Consider the following 15,870-nt stretch of genomic DNA (forward strand, 5'->3'; position numbering starts at 1 on the left):
TGGTGTGAATGTGTCTCTGTGTGTGAGTGGTGTGCTCATGTGTCTGTAATGTGTGTGTGTGTGTGTGTGTGTGTGATGTGTCTGTTTCTGTGCCTGGTGTGAATGTGTCTCTGTGTGTGAGTGGTGTGTTCATGTGTCTGTAGTGTGTGTGTGTGTGACCATGTGTGTCCTTTCAGCCTGCACAGAGGGCATGGTCGAGCATTGCTAGCTGAGCTGGCTTTAATTGATGCCAGGTACTGCACTATGTTCTGATACCGGGGTCACCAGGGTGGGAGGAGCTGCTGGTGAATGCTCCCACATGAATCTGTAGAGGAGGCTGCAGGGGGGCAGGGAGCCCCACGGTGATTTATGGGCATTTTCTCAGGCACCAGAGACCATATGTTCCTCATTACCGCCTGGGCACTGGCAGTACCGTGCAGCTCCGCTGTGAGGTCCCATCCGGTCACTTCTGACTGGACGACCCGCGTACACCAACACTAACTGCCGGTCCTGTGCGGTCCCCGCTGGCCACGCTGTGTCTGCACACGTTGCTGCCCCACTGGGCCACTGCAGCTCACGGAGGGTCCTCCTCGTTTTGACTGACCCTCCATCTCACCGTGCACGATGTCATCCTCCCCAGACTGGTCCCTTCAGATAGCATGACCAGACTTCAGATAGCATGACCAGACTTCAGATAGCATGACCAGAACACACGAGAAGCCTCTCCCCATCCTTTCTCCTAGGAAGTCCTCTGGCTGTGCTTCTGAGACTCGCGTTCAGTACCTTAGAGACGGAACTGACCCATTGATGACCCTCTAATGGGTTTTCGGAGACCGTAAAGCACACAGAAGATTGCCCATTCTTCTTCCACAGAGCAGCTGGTGGATTCGAACCGCGTGACTTTGGGTTGGCAGAACTCCTTACTAGGCCACCAGCACACCTTCGCTGATAGACTGGTGTATTCTTACAGCAGTCCATGTATTCTTCACCACCGTTACCGTCATTCAGAGATGTGGAAGTAGCATTCGTGAAATCAAACGGTATTTATTGCATTGGACAAATGGGCTACAAAAGACCTCTTTAATCTCTTTTAATGATGCTGTTTAATAATTTCCACATTCCATTAAAGAACCTGCCTTTGAAGCAGGCTTGTGCATAGATCTCTGCCTGTCAGTTAGCCGGGTAACCGTCTTCCGTATTTCTTGGTGTAGACAAGTGAACATTTCTAATGTTGCATGCCGTGTTGAAACATCTCTGCTGGTGTTCTGGCAGTTTCTGGAACCCGTTTTTCACCAATGCATTGAGTGGGGCTTGGGCTTCTTCCTTCGATTCCTCATACACTGTCTCCTAAAGTGATCAAGCTCTGGTGGGTTACAGTGGCAACCCAGAGGCATGTGGTTCAAACCCACCAGAAGCTCAGCAGGAAAAAGATGGGTAGTCTCCTGGTACGCAGTGTACAGCCTCTGAAAACCTGCTGGAGGGTCAGCTGTCAGTCAGTTCTGTCGTGACAGCAATACGAGGGAAAATTTGAGACCACCCACCAGTTCTTTTGAGTACAGTGATTGTGTTCTTTCTGTCTTTCGGTGCCTCCTGGGCGTTTCATTTCCCCACCCAGGAGAATCCTGCACTGCTTGAGAATTATCAGACATTTATTGTTGTTGTTGTTTTTTAACTCCAGGCCTCAGTACACTTTGTGACAAGATTAGCTTTGTCATCTTGTGCTGCCATTTGAAATCTTGGTTTTGGGGTTGTGGTTTTGGGGTTTTTTTGTTGGTTTTTGTTTTTTTTTTAAATTTCATCCTTATTTCTCTTCACTCTGGCTGCCCCTCATTCTAAAGAAAGTTTCAGAATCATCCTCTGACAACCCTTTTGGTATTTTCTTTCTTTCCTGTCATATACGATGCCCTCCCACAACTTGTGTGGTCTTCAGCCATTACTGTCCATTAAGCCATTGTTGAAATGGTCTCTAAATTCAGGTGAATATGCTCTCCTGGACTTAACTTCCGTTTTCCTCAGCCTCAAGTTGAACTTGCTTATGAGCACTGGATAGTTTATTCCTCATTGGGCCCCTGCAATGCTTCTCATTGTCTTTTTTCCACTAGTATTGGGAGTCAGGGGAATATATAAATATAAGTAAATATATGTTGTTGTTGTTGTTATGTGCTGTAGAGTTGCCTGTGACTCATAGCGACCCTATGTACAACAGCCCCAAACCCTGCTCTGTCCCGTGCCAGTCTCACTTGTCTCCAACACACCCACACCCCATTAATCCAGTCACTGAATCAATCCACCTCATAGAGGGTCTTCATGTGTGTGTGTGTGTGTTTGTATATATATATGTATATTTACACACATACATACATAAATACATGCATATACATCTATACACATACACATGTATACACACGTATACACACACATATACATATATATGAATAATTTGTAATTTTTCCTTATTTTCTGTGCTCATCCGATATTTAAAAGCAAAATTCAAGCTTCCATGTTTACCTTCAGAGCCCACTTTGCCTCAGATTGCCAAGTATATAGAATTTTCTTGTTACTCTTTTTCTGGTGGTGGCCTGGTGGTAAGAAGCTGCCCTGTGATCCCAAAGGCACGTGGTTGACATTCACCGGCTGCTCCGCGGTGATGGGCAGTCCTCTCAGAAGTGACGTACTGGGATTCTTCTTGGGCTGCAGCTAACACAACATGATGGACCCTTCTTTTATAATTTTTTTTTTAAGGTTTTGGTGTGTTGGTTTTGGGTTTTTTTTTTTTCTTTAAGGAGAAAAACAACCTTCATCAATTACAGATGTTGCCAGCGGCCAGAGCCGGTGCAAGGCCTTTGCTCTTCTCTTGGTGGGGTTTGTCCTGCAGGAGCTGAGGGCCAGGGCCTCTGCCTTGCTTGCTTTCTTTAGCTTTTGTTCTTTCTCAAGAAATCCATTGTGGACTTTGTGTGAACTCTGACTTCATCTGTGTGGGGAGAAACATTTTCTCTCTGGAGAGAGGAAGTAAACTTGATTAGATCCCTGCCCTGCACCTTGCAGCAGATCAAAAGTCCGTTTCCCTGCACACCCTGGTCTTCTGTGTAAATGAAGCTGGGCGTAGCTCTTTACGCAGAAGCTTGTTGTTCTCTTAATTAAGGGACCACTCATTTGAAAATAGGGAGCTCTGGTAGCTTACTGGTAAGAAGTTACACTGCCAACTCAAAGGTACACAGTTCGAATCCACTAGCTGCTCCACCAGAGAAGGATGCACATTTTCTCCCTGTGCGATTTACTTCCTCTGAAAACCTGCTAGAGGGTTGGTTCCAACATGACGGTACATAACAATAGCAATTATTTTAAGATGTATAGACACAGAATGAAATTATCCATCTAGGATGCTTCCTTCTTAACTTAAAACTGATAGATGGAGTGACATGACCTTCATTTGCAAAAATAATTACGAATACGAGATTGGTTTTAGGGTTTTGTGTTTTGGGGTTTTTTTTTCATATTTAGACTTCTAATAAGAATTCAAGAATTTTTGAAATTATTATTAATTTTATAATGAAAATGTACAGAGACTTTGGGTTTCAGTCGCCATTGGGTTGCCTCCTGGCGACCCTGTGAACAGCAGAGCAGAACCTTGACCTGCCGTGGGCTGTCTTCACAATCTCTACCACGCTCAAGCTTATTGTTACAGTCACTATGGTCCCTCTGGTTGAGGGTCTTCCTCTCCTTTAACACATTGCCGCACACTTTGAAATTGATGACCGTGCTTAGAAACACTTTTTTTTTTTCTCGCTATAGCCTTCATTTGAGACAACGTGTTAAATGGCCCTGTGCTTTTCCAAGCATAACGTATTTTTCCAGGGTGCCTCCTGACATCGTACTCAAAGTACGTGAGACATCATTTCACCATCCTTGTCTCCAAGGATCACCCTGGCCGCACTTCCAAGGATAGACTTGGAATTTGTTTGTCCTTTTGGCGGCCCAAAAAAATCAGTTCTTTTTTGGTGTTCCTTATGTATTGTCCAGTCTTGACATACATTCTGAATCTCAGAAATGCTGATGTTTTCTTAGTGGAACAGTAATCATTCATAGGATTTGACTGAAATGACCAGCTAACATGCTTAAAGTGGAAGGGAGCACTGGACAGCGAGTCTGTGACTGATAATCTGTCTGACTTGTATTTACAGACCTCTGCAGGCAGCTGGATACATAGTTGTAGATAAAACAGAGGTGGTTTCTACACACAGGAAGCGTGTGATACAGTGTCACAGTCACTTCCTGTCTGCATAAGCAGGGATTCCTAACAGAGTTACCGTTGTACATTGAATGCAGACCCCACCCCCAAATACGTGCTCTAAATTCTAACCTTTAGTTTGTTCTGACTTGGGCATGAGTTGTCTTTGGTACGTGTCTGAGACAGGATCAGTGCAGGGTGCATCTTGAGCCAGTGTCTTAGAGCTAAAAAGAGAACAAGGGAACAGAGGAGAGTTGGGTGAGGTAGCTGTCCAGACACACAGAGATCTCCCAGGAACCGGGAGCTGGAGGCAAGGACCTTCCTCCAGAGCCAGCAAAGAGCTGCGGTTGTTAAACTGACTACAGCTCATAGCAACCTTGTGAACAACAGATCTGAACCTTTCACTCTCCTGCCCCTTCCCACAATCCGATACGGTCAAGCCCACTGTTACAGTCACTGTGTCAGTCTGTCCTGTTGAGAGGCCTCTCTTTCCCGACCCTCTGCCTTTCCCAAGGACTGGCCCCTCCTGACAGCATTGTCAGAACAGGTGTGACCAGGTGTCACCGTCCATGCCTCTCAGGAGCATCCTGGCCACACTTCCTCTAAGACAAACTGCTTCATTCTTTGGATAGTCCATGGGCTACTCAGTCCTTTTCTCCAACACAATTTGAAGATTTGTTCTCTGTTCTCAAAGATCAGTTCCTCATCAGTCTGCCTTATTCATTGTCCAGTTTTCACATGCATAGACAGAAGAGCAAGACACGGCCTTTCCCAAATGCCAGCACCCTGAAATCAGACCACAGGTCTCCTAACGTTCAGGAATTTCTGTTTCTCAGCTCTGTTGTAGCAGCACTAGGTGACCAAGACACATCTCCCAGGGCAGTGTGATCATGAAAAGGTCAGTGGAGCCATGGCCGCAGCACTCTCTTCTGAGGACTTCTCTTGCTGGAGACCTGAGCTGTCACAGGCCGTCCTGAGCAGGAAGAGTGGGTCTCAGATAAGAAATTCCTTGGTGGTGCAGTCCATTAAACATCTGACAGCTAACCAGAAGGTTGGTGGTTCATACCCACCCAGAGATGATGAGGAAGGAGGACCTGGTTTTTCTCTTCCCAGAAGTGTGCTGGAAACCCTGTGGGACAGTTGTGCTCCACACACATAGGGTCATTGTGACTCGGAATTGGCTCAGCAGCCATGGGCTTGGGTTGGGGTTTTTGTTTGTGTTGTTTTGTTTTGGGTTTAGTTTTTTTTACCAGACAAGGAGGGACACCAACAAGCATGGTGGGTGCTCTGCCAGATGTGCTGCCCCAGCACCTCACAGCCACCAAGGGCTTCTCCGGGGCCATGAACAGCATGCAGCCCACTCCCCTGAGCTGCCCCTCGGCACTCTGGAGCTCTGCCCACGGCACCCTTGTGTGTCCCGTGCTCCCAAATAATACTGGAAATCTCCATTCTGTGAGGACATGTGATTTCAATTAAGATGTGCAACAAAGCGGGAGGTCCGCAGGGCAAAGTGTGTTTCTCGCATAGCTGAAATAACAGCAGGCACTTTTATTCCGTCCTATTAATGAATATAATTCACTTTAAATGAGTTTTTGGCATGGTGAACCCATTGCATCACAGTCCAGCAGGAGCACAGAAATAGGCTGTGTGACACACAACCCACTGGTTTAGGCAAAAGGCATCTCTGTTGACAAGGAGACACAGGGCTCATTTACTGTACTGTGAAGAGTTAAGTAACGGAAGGGTTGAGCATCACTGTTAAAGGCCACGTGCACGGAGCTGTCGTTTGTTTTGCTTTTACTGTTTTTCAATATTTTTTATTGGTTTTCATATGATAATTCCTTTACAATATGTTTCATTAATATACGTTGTTTTATGCAGTATTTCATTTGCATGGTATTTCATATAATCATTCACAAAGATTCTGTTTCAGTGTTTTGCTTTTATTTTTGGTTCTCCTTTTCCCCCCATGGCCAGCCACCAAACACTATAACTGGTGTATCATTTTCCCAATCTAGGAGAGGTCTTCTAATTCAAGAATGAAAACCCCTCCATAAAGCAAATGCCATTGGCCTGTCGATCTTAACGGACAAAGATCCTAAGGATAAAATGTGGCTCAGGCCTTTATTCTCTTGTGATCACTACAGGCTCCATCCGCATCTCGTACCGTTTTTCTCACCTTGGCCAGCACACTGCTTACCCCGGATGTCCTCCTCTGTCCATTGATCCCTTCCAATGGTGTGTCCAAAGTGGGACAGTCAGTCAGTCAATCAGTCACATCACCGTCCACGGGGTTGGCTAATTCCCCCAAGTCTCTTACCGGGCCTTTCTTCCTGGTCTTAGTCTGTAAGCTCCACTGAAGCCGGTCCTCCATGAGTGACCCTGCTGGTATCTGTGATACAAAGCATTGCTTTCAGTATCAGCCTAACACACAAACCAGCAGCCACAGTGTGACAGACAGACAGCTGGTGGATTTTGCAGATGGAGAAAAGGAAGTTTCCCCTGTATCAGACTTCCAGGAAGATTTTTTTTTCCCCCAGGATAAGATAAATTTTGACAAGAATGCCCTTCCTAGTTTGTAAATGCCAGCAGCTGCCAGCATCTTTCTAAAGCTTTGTTATTCTGACACAGACATGCACTGTCCCTTAAGTCGTTTGATAAATGGAGCTCGGGCAGAGCGTGGCCTTTGCCCCTCAGAATAGCAGAGCCACAGGGGCCCGTGTGCTCCCATCTAAACCCTGGGCCGGGCACCCTGCTTCCTGCCGACCCGCCTGCAGGCTGTAGGGCCTCTGCCGTGTTTATAAGGCCTGACCTGCAGCTGCAGAAGAAGCTGCCTCATACGCTGCTCCCCAGGCTGTTGAGAACAAGCCCTGTGCAGCTCAGTTCATGGGGAGACGCGAGGAAGTGACAGCTCCATTTTCTCCTGGAACCAACTTAATGACGAGCAGAACTTTTCACACACACACACACACACACACGGTCCCCCAGAGCACTGCTGTTTGACTACAGTTCGTCCTCACCACCTCCAAAGGCCCGCTGGGTCTGCTTAGCCGCAGCGGGGTCTTCATACAGTAGGGGGCTTGGCCAGGCCTCTGCCCACCACATGCACCCATCTCATTGCACAAAAGTCCACCAGAACCCCTGTCGGGACCCTTCTCACTGGGGTTCCTGTCGTATGCTTCTTCATCCTCCCAACACTCATTGTCGTGCCCCCAAACGTATGAAGAATTGATTTCCTAGGCTTGGGGGCTGGTGAGTGTGCTGTTCCTGTATGCCGACCTATGCACTCGGTTTAGCTTGTTCTGACCAAGTCCTGGTCTTCATTTCTCCTAAGACGTGACATAACTCGGTTAGTGAGGTCCATCACAGCCACACCCGGCTGCCACCCGTCTTCCTAGTTCTCACCTCTTGTGGTCATACAGTGAGCATGTGTCAGAGAAATGACTGCCCTTCACATCTGAGCATGAAGCCACTTGCTCTGTCTTCAGCCGGTGGTTTCTGAGCCTTCTGTTCAGGCCCCAGGAGAAGGGCAAGAACCGCATGGAGCTTTGGTTCCACACTCTACTGTGTGGACTCCCCAGTCGGCCCATTTAAAGACAGTTCAGTGCCGCTGCCTCCAGGAAGCCTTCTCTTCGCAGCCTCAGCCAGAGTTTGCGCCTCTCTCACTCCACAAGACACCATGCTGGGAAAGGTGGAGGGTCCGCAAAAGAGAACCTCAGTGAGAAGAAGTGACACTGCGACAGCAGCAGAGGGTTTGGGTGTGGCAGAGAGCCCGAGGATGGCACAGGGCAGGTTCCTCACGGTGTGTCCTCTCCCACTGGACGGCACAGAGCAAAACCTGCCACGCGTCCTGTTCCTGCGAGTGTGACCGTCCAGCGCTTTGCAGTGGGTCCCACCTGCCACCTTTCCCAGCATGAGGGTTTTTCCCAGAGGATTAGCCCTCATGATAACACCCCCAAAGTGTGTGAGACCAAGCCTCATTATCCTTGCTTCTAACGGTGCTCTTGTTAGGTGCCATCGAATCAGGTATGACTCATAGTGACCCTATAAACAACAGGTCTGCACCCCATCCTCTCCTGTGCCATCCGCACAGCCTCTGGCACACGTAACTCCATCGCCGCAGTCTCTGTGTTTGTCCATCTCGCTCAGAGTCTTCCTCACTTTCGCTGACCCTCCACCTTTCCAAGTCTGATACCCCTCTCCCAGGAGTAACCTCTCCTAGCACCATGCCCAAAATAGGTGAGACCAGGTTTCACCATCCTGGCCTCCAAGGGACACTCTCTGGCTGCACCTTCTCCAAGACATACACATTTGGGTTTTTTGGCCGTCAGTCCGTGGGCTGTTCAGTACTCTCGCCCAGCACTCCAGCTCAAAGGCATCAGTTCTTCTTCTGAGAGTAGTTAGAGTTAAAGTAAAAAAACAGAAAACAAAAGAAAACCCAAAGTCAGATGAATTCATTATCATGAAGCATATAATGACCCAAACCTCTTCTTCCATTTGTCCTTGCTGTTGGCGTCACACTAAGAGTCCTTACAGTTAGAGACCGCATCCTCTTCCCTGTCTTTTAACCTAAACCAGCACCTGAGAACATGCCCCGCTGTACTGACTTCATGAATGCTTGAGCTCGATGACTTTGTCCTCACTTGCCCTCCCGGATGAGGCAGAGGAGAGTAAAGCTGCCTTTATGCTGAAACATTTTAATAAAAATAACAGTATTAGCATACCTGCACACATACCTCGGAGGCAAGGTGAGGCTTACCGTTTGTCAAAGGGGAAACATTATCATAACTCAGTTTTAAAAATCCCAGCAAACATGCATCCGCAGAAGGGAAGTGGTTATTCATAACCAGAGAGTGATATTGATTAGTTTTCAGCCGAGGTCTGCCTCCAGGAAACCTGGTGTTTAGGAATGACTGTCCTACTTGAAAAGCATCACCTTGGATGGAAGATTATGGCCTTCACTGATCCGTGGGACAGGCAGGGGAGGGAGTAGACGGTGACACTGCTGTCTGGCCGAAGCGTCTGGAGCAGTCAGCCCTGGGAGACGGGCGTTGTCACTCCTTAATCACAGCATTGGGAGGAATTAGTGCCCATCCTGGGTTTTGACCACAGCGTGCGGTTGTCTCACAGCTGTACAAGTCTTAAGGCAGGTGTCCACCTAAGGGAGTATTCTCAAAGGTTCATTTTCATTTATGTTTAAGACTTCAAAATATATATACACACACACATATGTACATATATATATATATACACACGTATGTGTGTGTGTGTGTGTGTGTGTATAAAATCAGCAAGCACAGAGAGTGATTTTAACTCCTCCTCTTTGTTCCTTTACCTGTTTTATCCCATATGATTGTAGTAGAGTCAGCATCAAGGACACCCAAAAAACAGTCAACCCCACAGCAGTCGAGTCGATGGGGTAGGGTGCAGCTGCCTCTAGGGTTTCCAAGTCCACACATATTTATGGAAGCAGGAGCTGGTAGGTTCAAACTGCTGACCTTTGAGTTGTTGTTGTTGTCGTTAGGTTCCATCAAATCAAATACAACTCCCAGCAGCCCTATGAACAACAGATAAGAGCTCTGCCCTGTCCTGCACCAGCCTCACAACCCCTGACACACTAGAGCCCATTGCTGCCGTCACTGTGTCCGTCCCCCTGGTTGAGGGTCTTCCTCTCCTCGTTATCTCTCTACCTTTCCAAGCATGATGTCCCTCTCCAAGGAACAACCTCTCCTAGCAACATGCCCAAAGTATGTGATATGAAGCTTCCCCTTCCTTGCCTCCAGGGAGCAGTCTGGCTGCCTCTTCGCCAAGACTAATCTATTTGTTCTTTTGTCAGTTCATGGGATATTCAATATTCTTCTCCAGTACTGCAACTCAGAGGCATCAATTCTTTTCCTGTCACCCTTATTCATTATCCAGCTCTCACAGGCTAGCAAGTGATTAAAAAGACCATAGTCAAAGTCAGGTGCACCTTAGTCTTCAAACTGACATCATTACTCTTCAGTAATACGGAGAGGTCCCTGACAGTAGACTTTGTCAGTGCACTTCATCTTGATTTCTTGACTGCTAGAGCCAAAGGTGTATCCAGGTGAGATGAAGTCATTAACAATTTCAGTCTTTTCTCCTTCTGTCATTGATAGTGCCTCTTGGCCTAGTGGTAAGAATTTTTGACATCTTTATTATGTTGAGATGTGTGTGATCTATATTGAAGACTACAGTGTTTAACCTTATGCAGCAAGTGCTTCAAATCCTCCTTACTTTTAGCAAGCAAGGTTGTGTCATCTGCATAATGTAGGTTGGTGAATCTTCCTCCAGCCCTGATGCCACATTCTTCTTCATAGAGTCTAGCTTCTCAGATGATTTGCTCAGCCTAGAGATTGAATAGGTATGGAGAAGGGATGGAGCTCTGGTACACACCTTTCTTAATTTTAAACCATGCAATGTTCCCTTGCTCTGTTTGAACAGCCTCTTAGTTTGGGTATTGGTTTCGTATGAGCACTATTAAGTGTTCTGGAATTCCCATTATTCTCAATGTTGGCCGTAATTTGCTATAGTCAATACACTCAAATGCTTTGTATAGCCAATAAAGCATAAGTAGGCATCCTTCTGGTATTCTCTGCTTTCTGCTAAGATCTGTTTTCAGCAATGATATCCTTGGTGCCACGTCCTCTTTTCTCCCATGGAGCAACTGGTAGATTCAAAATACTGACCTTTGGGTTAACAGAACATAGTTTAGTCCACTGAACCACTTGGGCCTCTGTCAGGGGCTAGGAGGGGGCCCGTTAGCGCTCTAGATCACAGATTGTCAGGGTGAGAAGTGGCACCTCAGCTCACCTGTGTGGATTTGCTTGGGGCCCACTGTCACTCACATTTTGCATTTCCACCTTCTGCTCCTCAGGGGTGATTACCCAAAGCTTGGGCAAGGTTTTGCTTTTAGGGTCCAATAACAATACCTGTCTGACTGTATTTTCTGTAGAGAATTTTGGTGATTGGAGGAGGTTTCGCTTCCTCCTGTATCTCTTTAGAACGTGCTGCTGTGTTCTCATTTATCGTTGGTGCCGACTCCGTCACCTGAGGGGACTGTGCTGAGGTCGCCCACCCGCTTGTCCGGCTACAGGCAGTCTAGCTGTGACCTGTGGTCAGGGGCTGGACTGCCCACCTATAAGCCTGGGCTTCGTCCTTTCCACAGCCTCATCCTCGACATGAAATGAATCTGCTTTACAAACATGACTGTTTGCCACAAAATGCTGGGAAGGATGGAGGGTTGGTGAAAGCAGACCCTCACCCAGGTGGATTGGCACGGTGACTGCTGAAATAGGCTCTTGTGTGTCAGGAAGTGTGCGGATGGCACAGGATAGGACAGGGTTCAGATCTTTTGTTCATGGAGTCTCTGTGATTTGTACTTAATTTGACAGCACCTAACGACAATAGCAAAACTCAAGTCAGTCATAGAGTCGCACAGTTTGGTGGGTGGAGGGTGGGGAGATTAGGGAAATGGGAAAGATCCGGTGGGGATCTGGAAAGACAGAGCAGTGGTGGGCATATGAATGTGAATGAAGGATAGCATGAAACACAATGTATACAAACTTTGTAAGGAAGCCAATATAAAATAAAAATTGTTATTGTTAAAAGGAAAAAACACTCAAGTCTGGTAAACATTGAGGGAGTGTGTGTGGTGTGTGTTCGTGCCCCCATTTGCACTCCAGCCTGGTGGCAGACCAGTCGGCATGCTGTCGGCGGCCCTCCACATCCACACACCGTGGGCGGTGCTGCAGCGTGCTGGCCCCAGGTCCCCTGCCAGCGTGGACTTGCACACTGAAGGGATCGACGCCTCTCACCAAGACCCCTGTCTGCTCCTTGTCCCCACAGACTCGCTGTCCGTCTCCAGCAACGATGCCAGCCCACCCGCCTCAGTGGCATCCCTGCAGCCCCACATGATCGGGGCCCAGAGCTCGCCGGGCCCCAAGCGCCCCGGGAACACCCTGCGGAAGTGGCTCACCAGCCCTGTGCGACGGCTGAGCAGCGGCAAGGCCGACGGGCACGTCAAGAAGCTGGCGCACAAGCACAAGAAGAGCCGCGAGGTCCGCAAGAGCGCCGACGCCGGCTCCCAGAAGGACTCGGACGACAGCGCGGCCACGCCGCAGGACGAGACCGTCGAGGAGGTGAGGGGCCCTGCGGGCAGCAGCCGGGGCCAGGGCTCACATCCTCTCCCCTTTCCCCTCTAAGTGGTCAGAAGTCAGTGTCTACTGTTTAAACCATCAAGTGCAGGACTTCCATCTGGAAGGTACGCGGTTCAGAGCCCCCGGAGCTGCCTCTGTTGGCTGCAAGGCGTCTCTGCGTGCAGTGTCAGGGCTCAGCACTCACATTCTCTGTCCTTTCCCCTTCTAAGTTGTCAGAGGTTAGTGTTTGTCTCATGATTAAACCATCAAGCGCACAGCTTCCATCTGGAAGATAAATGGTTCAGCCTCCCAGGTTCAGACCCATAGGAGTTGCCTCTGCTGGCCACAGCCAGCCCAGCAGTCTCCAGCTCTGCTCTGCACACACGGAGCTGCAATGAGGCAGTGTTCACTCCGTGGCAGCTCATAGCAGCAGCATGGCTTGCTAGTGGAGGTTCTCCCAGGGCCATGGAGTCACTGCCGACGCCTCGTCACCCCGTGTGCTCACAGCAGAGCTGTGCTCCACCAGGTCTTCAGTCTTCACAAGTCCCTGTCCAGCTCTCTCTTCTGAGGTGCCCCTGGGAGGACTTGAACCCCCAGCTTTTCTGTTATCAGCCAGGTGTGTTCACACCACCCGGCCATGCCCTTCTCTTCTCCCACCACCGTGGCTGCCGTCACGTGCTTTTGCATGCTTACCCAGCAGTCATCAGAGGCACGTATGCCGAGTAAGTTCCCTGTAGAGCCCCCGTTAGACTCAGCTGCATCCTCGAAGCATGGTTGAGACCCTCCTGGGGTTTCTCGTAATGAAATCTATGGCCGAGCACATTCCTGCTGAGCTGTGGCCAGTGCTTGAAGGAAGGGTGCTGGGCTGCTACAGCCCTGTTCCCCTTTGCTTCCCCTGTGGACACCACAGAACACAGACCAGCAGGGACCACTCCGTGTCACAGAAGGTTAAAAAGTCTCTGAGTTGTCACCTCAGGACGACTTGTAGAATATTCTCTTCCTATGTGTACATCTTATCCTGAGAGGAAAATGGTCGGTTAATTTGCTTTGCCAGTCACCTCAGGCAGACCTCAGAAACACTGTGGGCTCTGTTCTGGCCACTGAAATAAACAGGATGTCACTGTAAAGTGAGGCACAGGTTCTCTTCATTATCCAGTGCATATCAAAGTTAGATTTGCACAATACTGTAGTGTATTACATCTAGAAACGCATTATGAAAAGTTTGAAATACTGTAGGGATCACCAGGCGTGACCCAGAGATGGGCACACACTGTTGGAAAACAAGGGTGCCTTTGGACTTAATCGAGGCTGAGTTGCCACCCTGTGATTTCTTTGTTTAAAAAAAAAAAAACAACAACATTATCTTCAGAGTGCAATAAATTGCTTATAGTAAACACTAGCATTTTCCCAGGATAAGCCTGTGGAGGTCGACCAGGACATCACAGTAAACAGTAACCCCTGGTGGCGAGGCCCTCTCGGCGTGGGGCCAGCAGTGAGCTGCCCTGGGGTCTCCTGCTCAGAGGCCTCAAACCCTTCCCAGTCCCATAGAGAATCCCACAGAGAGCAGAAAGAGGAGGTGTGCTCCCCTCATCTCTTTTGCACATACTTTTTCTGCTGGGTTCTGTCCTGAGCTTAGTTTTGTTATTAACTTTTAATTGCTTATTACATCCTCACAAATCTATTTTATTAAATCCTTGTCTTAGTAGAAGCAAAACTGAAATTTGTCTCCAAGAGTAGAAGAAAACTAGTGTGCCGTTAAAGAGTGCTGGTGACATAGTGGAAAGGAATTGCTCTGCCCACACAGAGCTACGCAGTTCAAATCTACCATTTGCTTCACGGGACAGAGATGGACAGTCTCCTCCCATGCAATTTACTGCCTGTGAAAACGCGCTGGAGGGTCAGTTACGGGTCCATCCTGGCTCAGAGATACATCATATCAACACACTCTGACCTTTAAATCAGGTTTCTGAAAGTGTGTCTTAGGTTGTGGTTCTTTTGTGACCTCATAGCATTATTTCAGGCAGTTTTGCTCTTAACAAAGTACCTGTCGTAAAAGGAACTGGCTTGGATGCGTGGGACTGACGTGGGAGCTCTGGGGGGGGAAGCTTTTTAACTTTTGCTGTTGCTGTTACTGGCTGGTGGCCGTGAGCTGTGCTCCGGCTGACGAATGGAAAGCCACGCTCACTTGGCATTGTGCGCGTTGGCAAGCAGGACAGCCAGAGAAAGCAGGAGTGAAAAGTGTTTGATCGACTTCTGTCCTCCCTCGCTGTGCTGGGTCAGTAGTCCCGTAGGGCCGCTGGCCTCGTGCTGGTCTCGCGCTGGCCTCACGCTGATGGTGGTGTGATGAACGCTTGCTGGTCTGCTTGCAGAGGGGCCGGAACGAGGGTCTCAGCAGCGGCACCCTGTCCAAGTCATCCTCGTCGGGGATGCAGAGCTGCGGAGAGGAGGAAGGGGAGGAGGGCGCCGACGCTGTGCCCCTGCCGCCACCCATGGCCATCCAGCAGCACAGCCTTCTCCAGCCGGACTCCCAGGACGACAAGGTAAAGGGGGGCAGGCCGCGGCCAGACTCGGGGCTCCAGGGGAGGCAGAGCCGCACAGCAGCCTCGCCTCCCTTATGGACCAGACCGCCGGGAGAACGGGGTGCCACCCCAGACTGACTGGCCCCCCTCTCGCCGCCAAGTCCACACAGGGTGCACGGCCCGGGGCCCCATCCCTGCTCCCTGGGAGCCCCCCGGAGTGGAAGAGTACTTTGACGTTCTCTGCCCAGCAGGGAGAGCTGTCAGGGGGTTCCCTGGGCAGGCTGCCCAGGTGCAGCGGGGCCGCTCCAGGCCTGAGGTCCTGTGGCTGCCCACCTCCTACAAGCTTGTCAAGTGTAGCTGCGTAGAATTAGCAGAAAGAGTGGGACGTGGGCTGGCTGGGAAAGTGTAGGGACGGGTGAGCCCCATGGGTCTGCTCCGTGGTGGATGCCGAGGCTTCGGAACCAGAGAAGTCACTCTTTGTCTGGAGCCGCTACGTTGTAATCTGTAGTGATGGTGAGCGTCCCAGCTGCAGAACCCCACAAGCGAAATCGCCAGAAGGAAGCCCCGTCCACATGCCCTGCCCGGCCCTGCCGTGTGCCCCACGACGGTCAGGTGTTGAAAACCCTTGCTGTGAAGTCATTACAATGGTTCTGCTTCGCTCTTTTGGCAGTCACTGTGTTTTCTGAATAAAACAGATGTTTTCCACATTTCCCCCCCCTCCATTCTTCTTTTTTCCCCCCTCCTCTCCGTTCCCGCTCTCCTCCGCAGTCCTGAAGCAGGCATTTGCTGGCTTGCCTGTGTTCTGCTGAACCAGACTCTTCTGAGTTCCAGTAACTGACCGCTGGGAGGCTCAGCGGTCACGGCTGGGCTCAGGCCAGCGCTGAATTTGTCCAGAGGCCACTCCTCCAGCATCCTGTGTCCCTCACACACATACCCGTTAGGAGCTCAGGGGGTCTGAGAAGGGTGCTGGGGCTTGGCCTGGGTC

General features: G+C 49.5%; 1 protein-coding gene across 1 annotated transcript in view; it reads left to right on the forward strand.

The window, feature by feature from the left end:
* TRIO (trio Rho guanine nucleotide exchange factor) overlaps positions 1-15,870 on the forward strand; it is a 404,313-nt gene that overhangs the window by 337,780 nt on the left and 50,663 nt on the right. Inside the window, exons 36-37 of the mRNA XM_006895017.1 lie at positions 12,077-12,369; positions 14,736-14,906. Coding sequence (XP_006895079.1) covers positions 12,077-12,369; positions 14,736-14,906 — 464 coding nt within the window. The remainder of the gene's footprint in view (positions 1-12,076; positions 12,370-14,735; positions 14,907-15,870) is intronic.

The sequence above is a fragment of the Elephantulus edwardii genome, unplaced genomic scaffold (genome assembly GCF_000299155.1).
Source record: "Elephantulus edwardii isolate Elephantulus edwardi_28Jun2011 unplaced genomic scaffold, EleEdw1.0 scaffold00153, whole genome shotgun sequence".
Classification (NCBI taxonomy): Eukaryota; Metazoa; Chordata; class Mammalia; order Macroscelidea; family Macroscelididae; genus Elephantulus; species Elephantulus edwardii.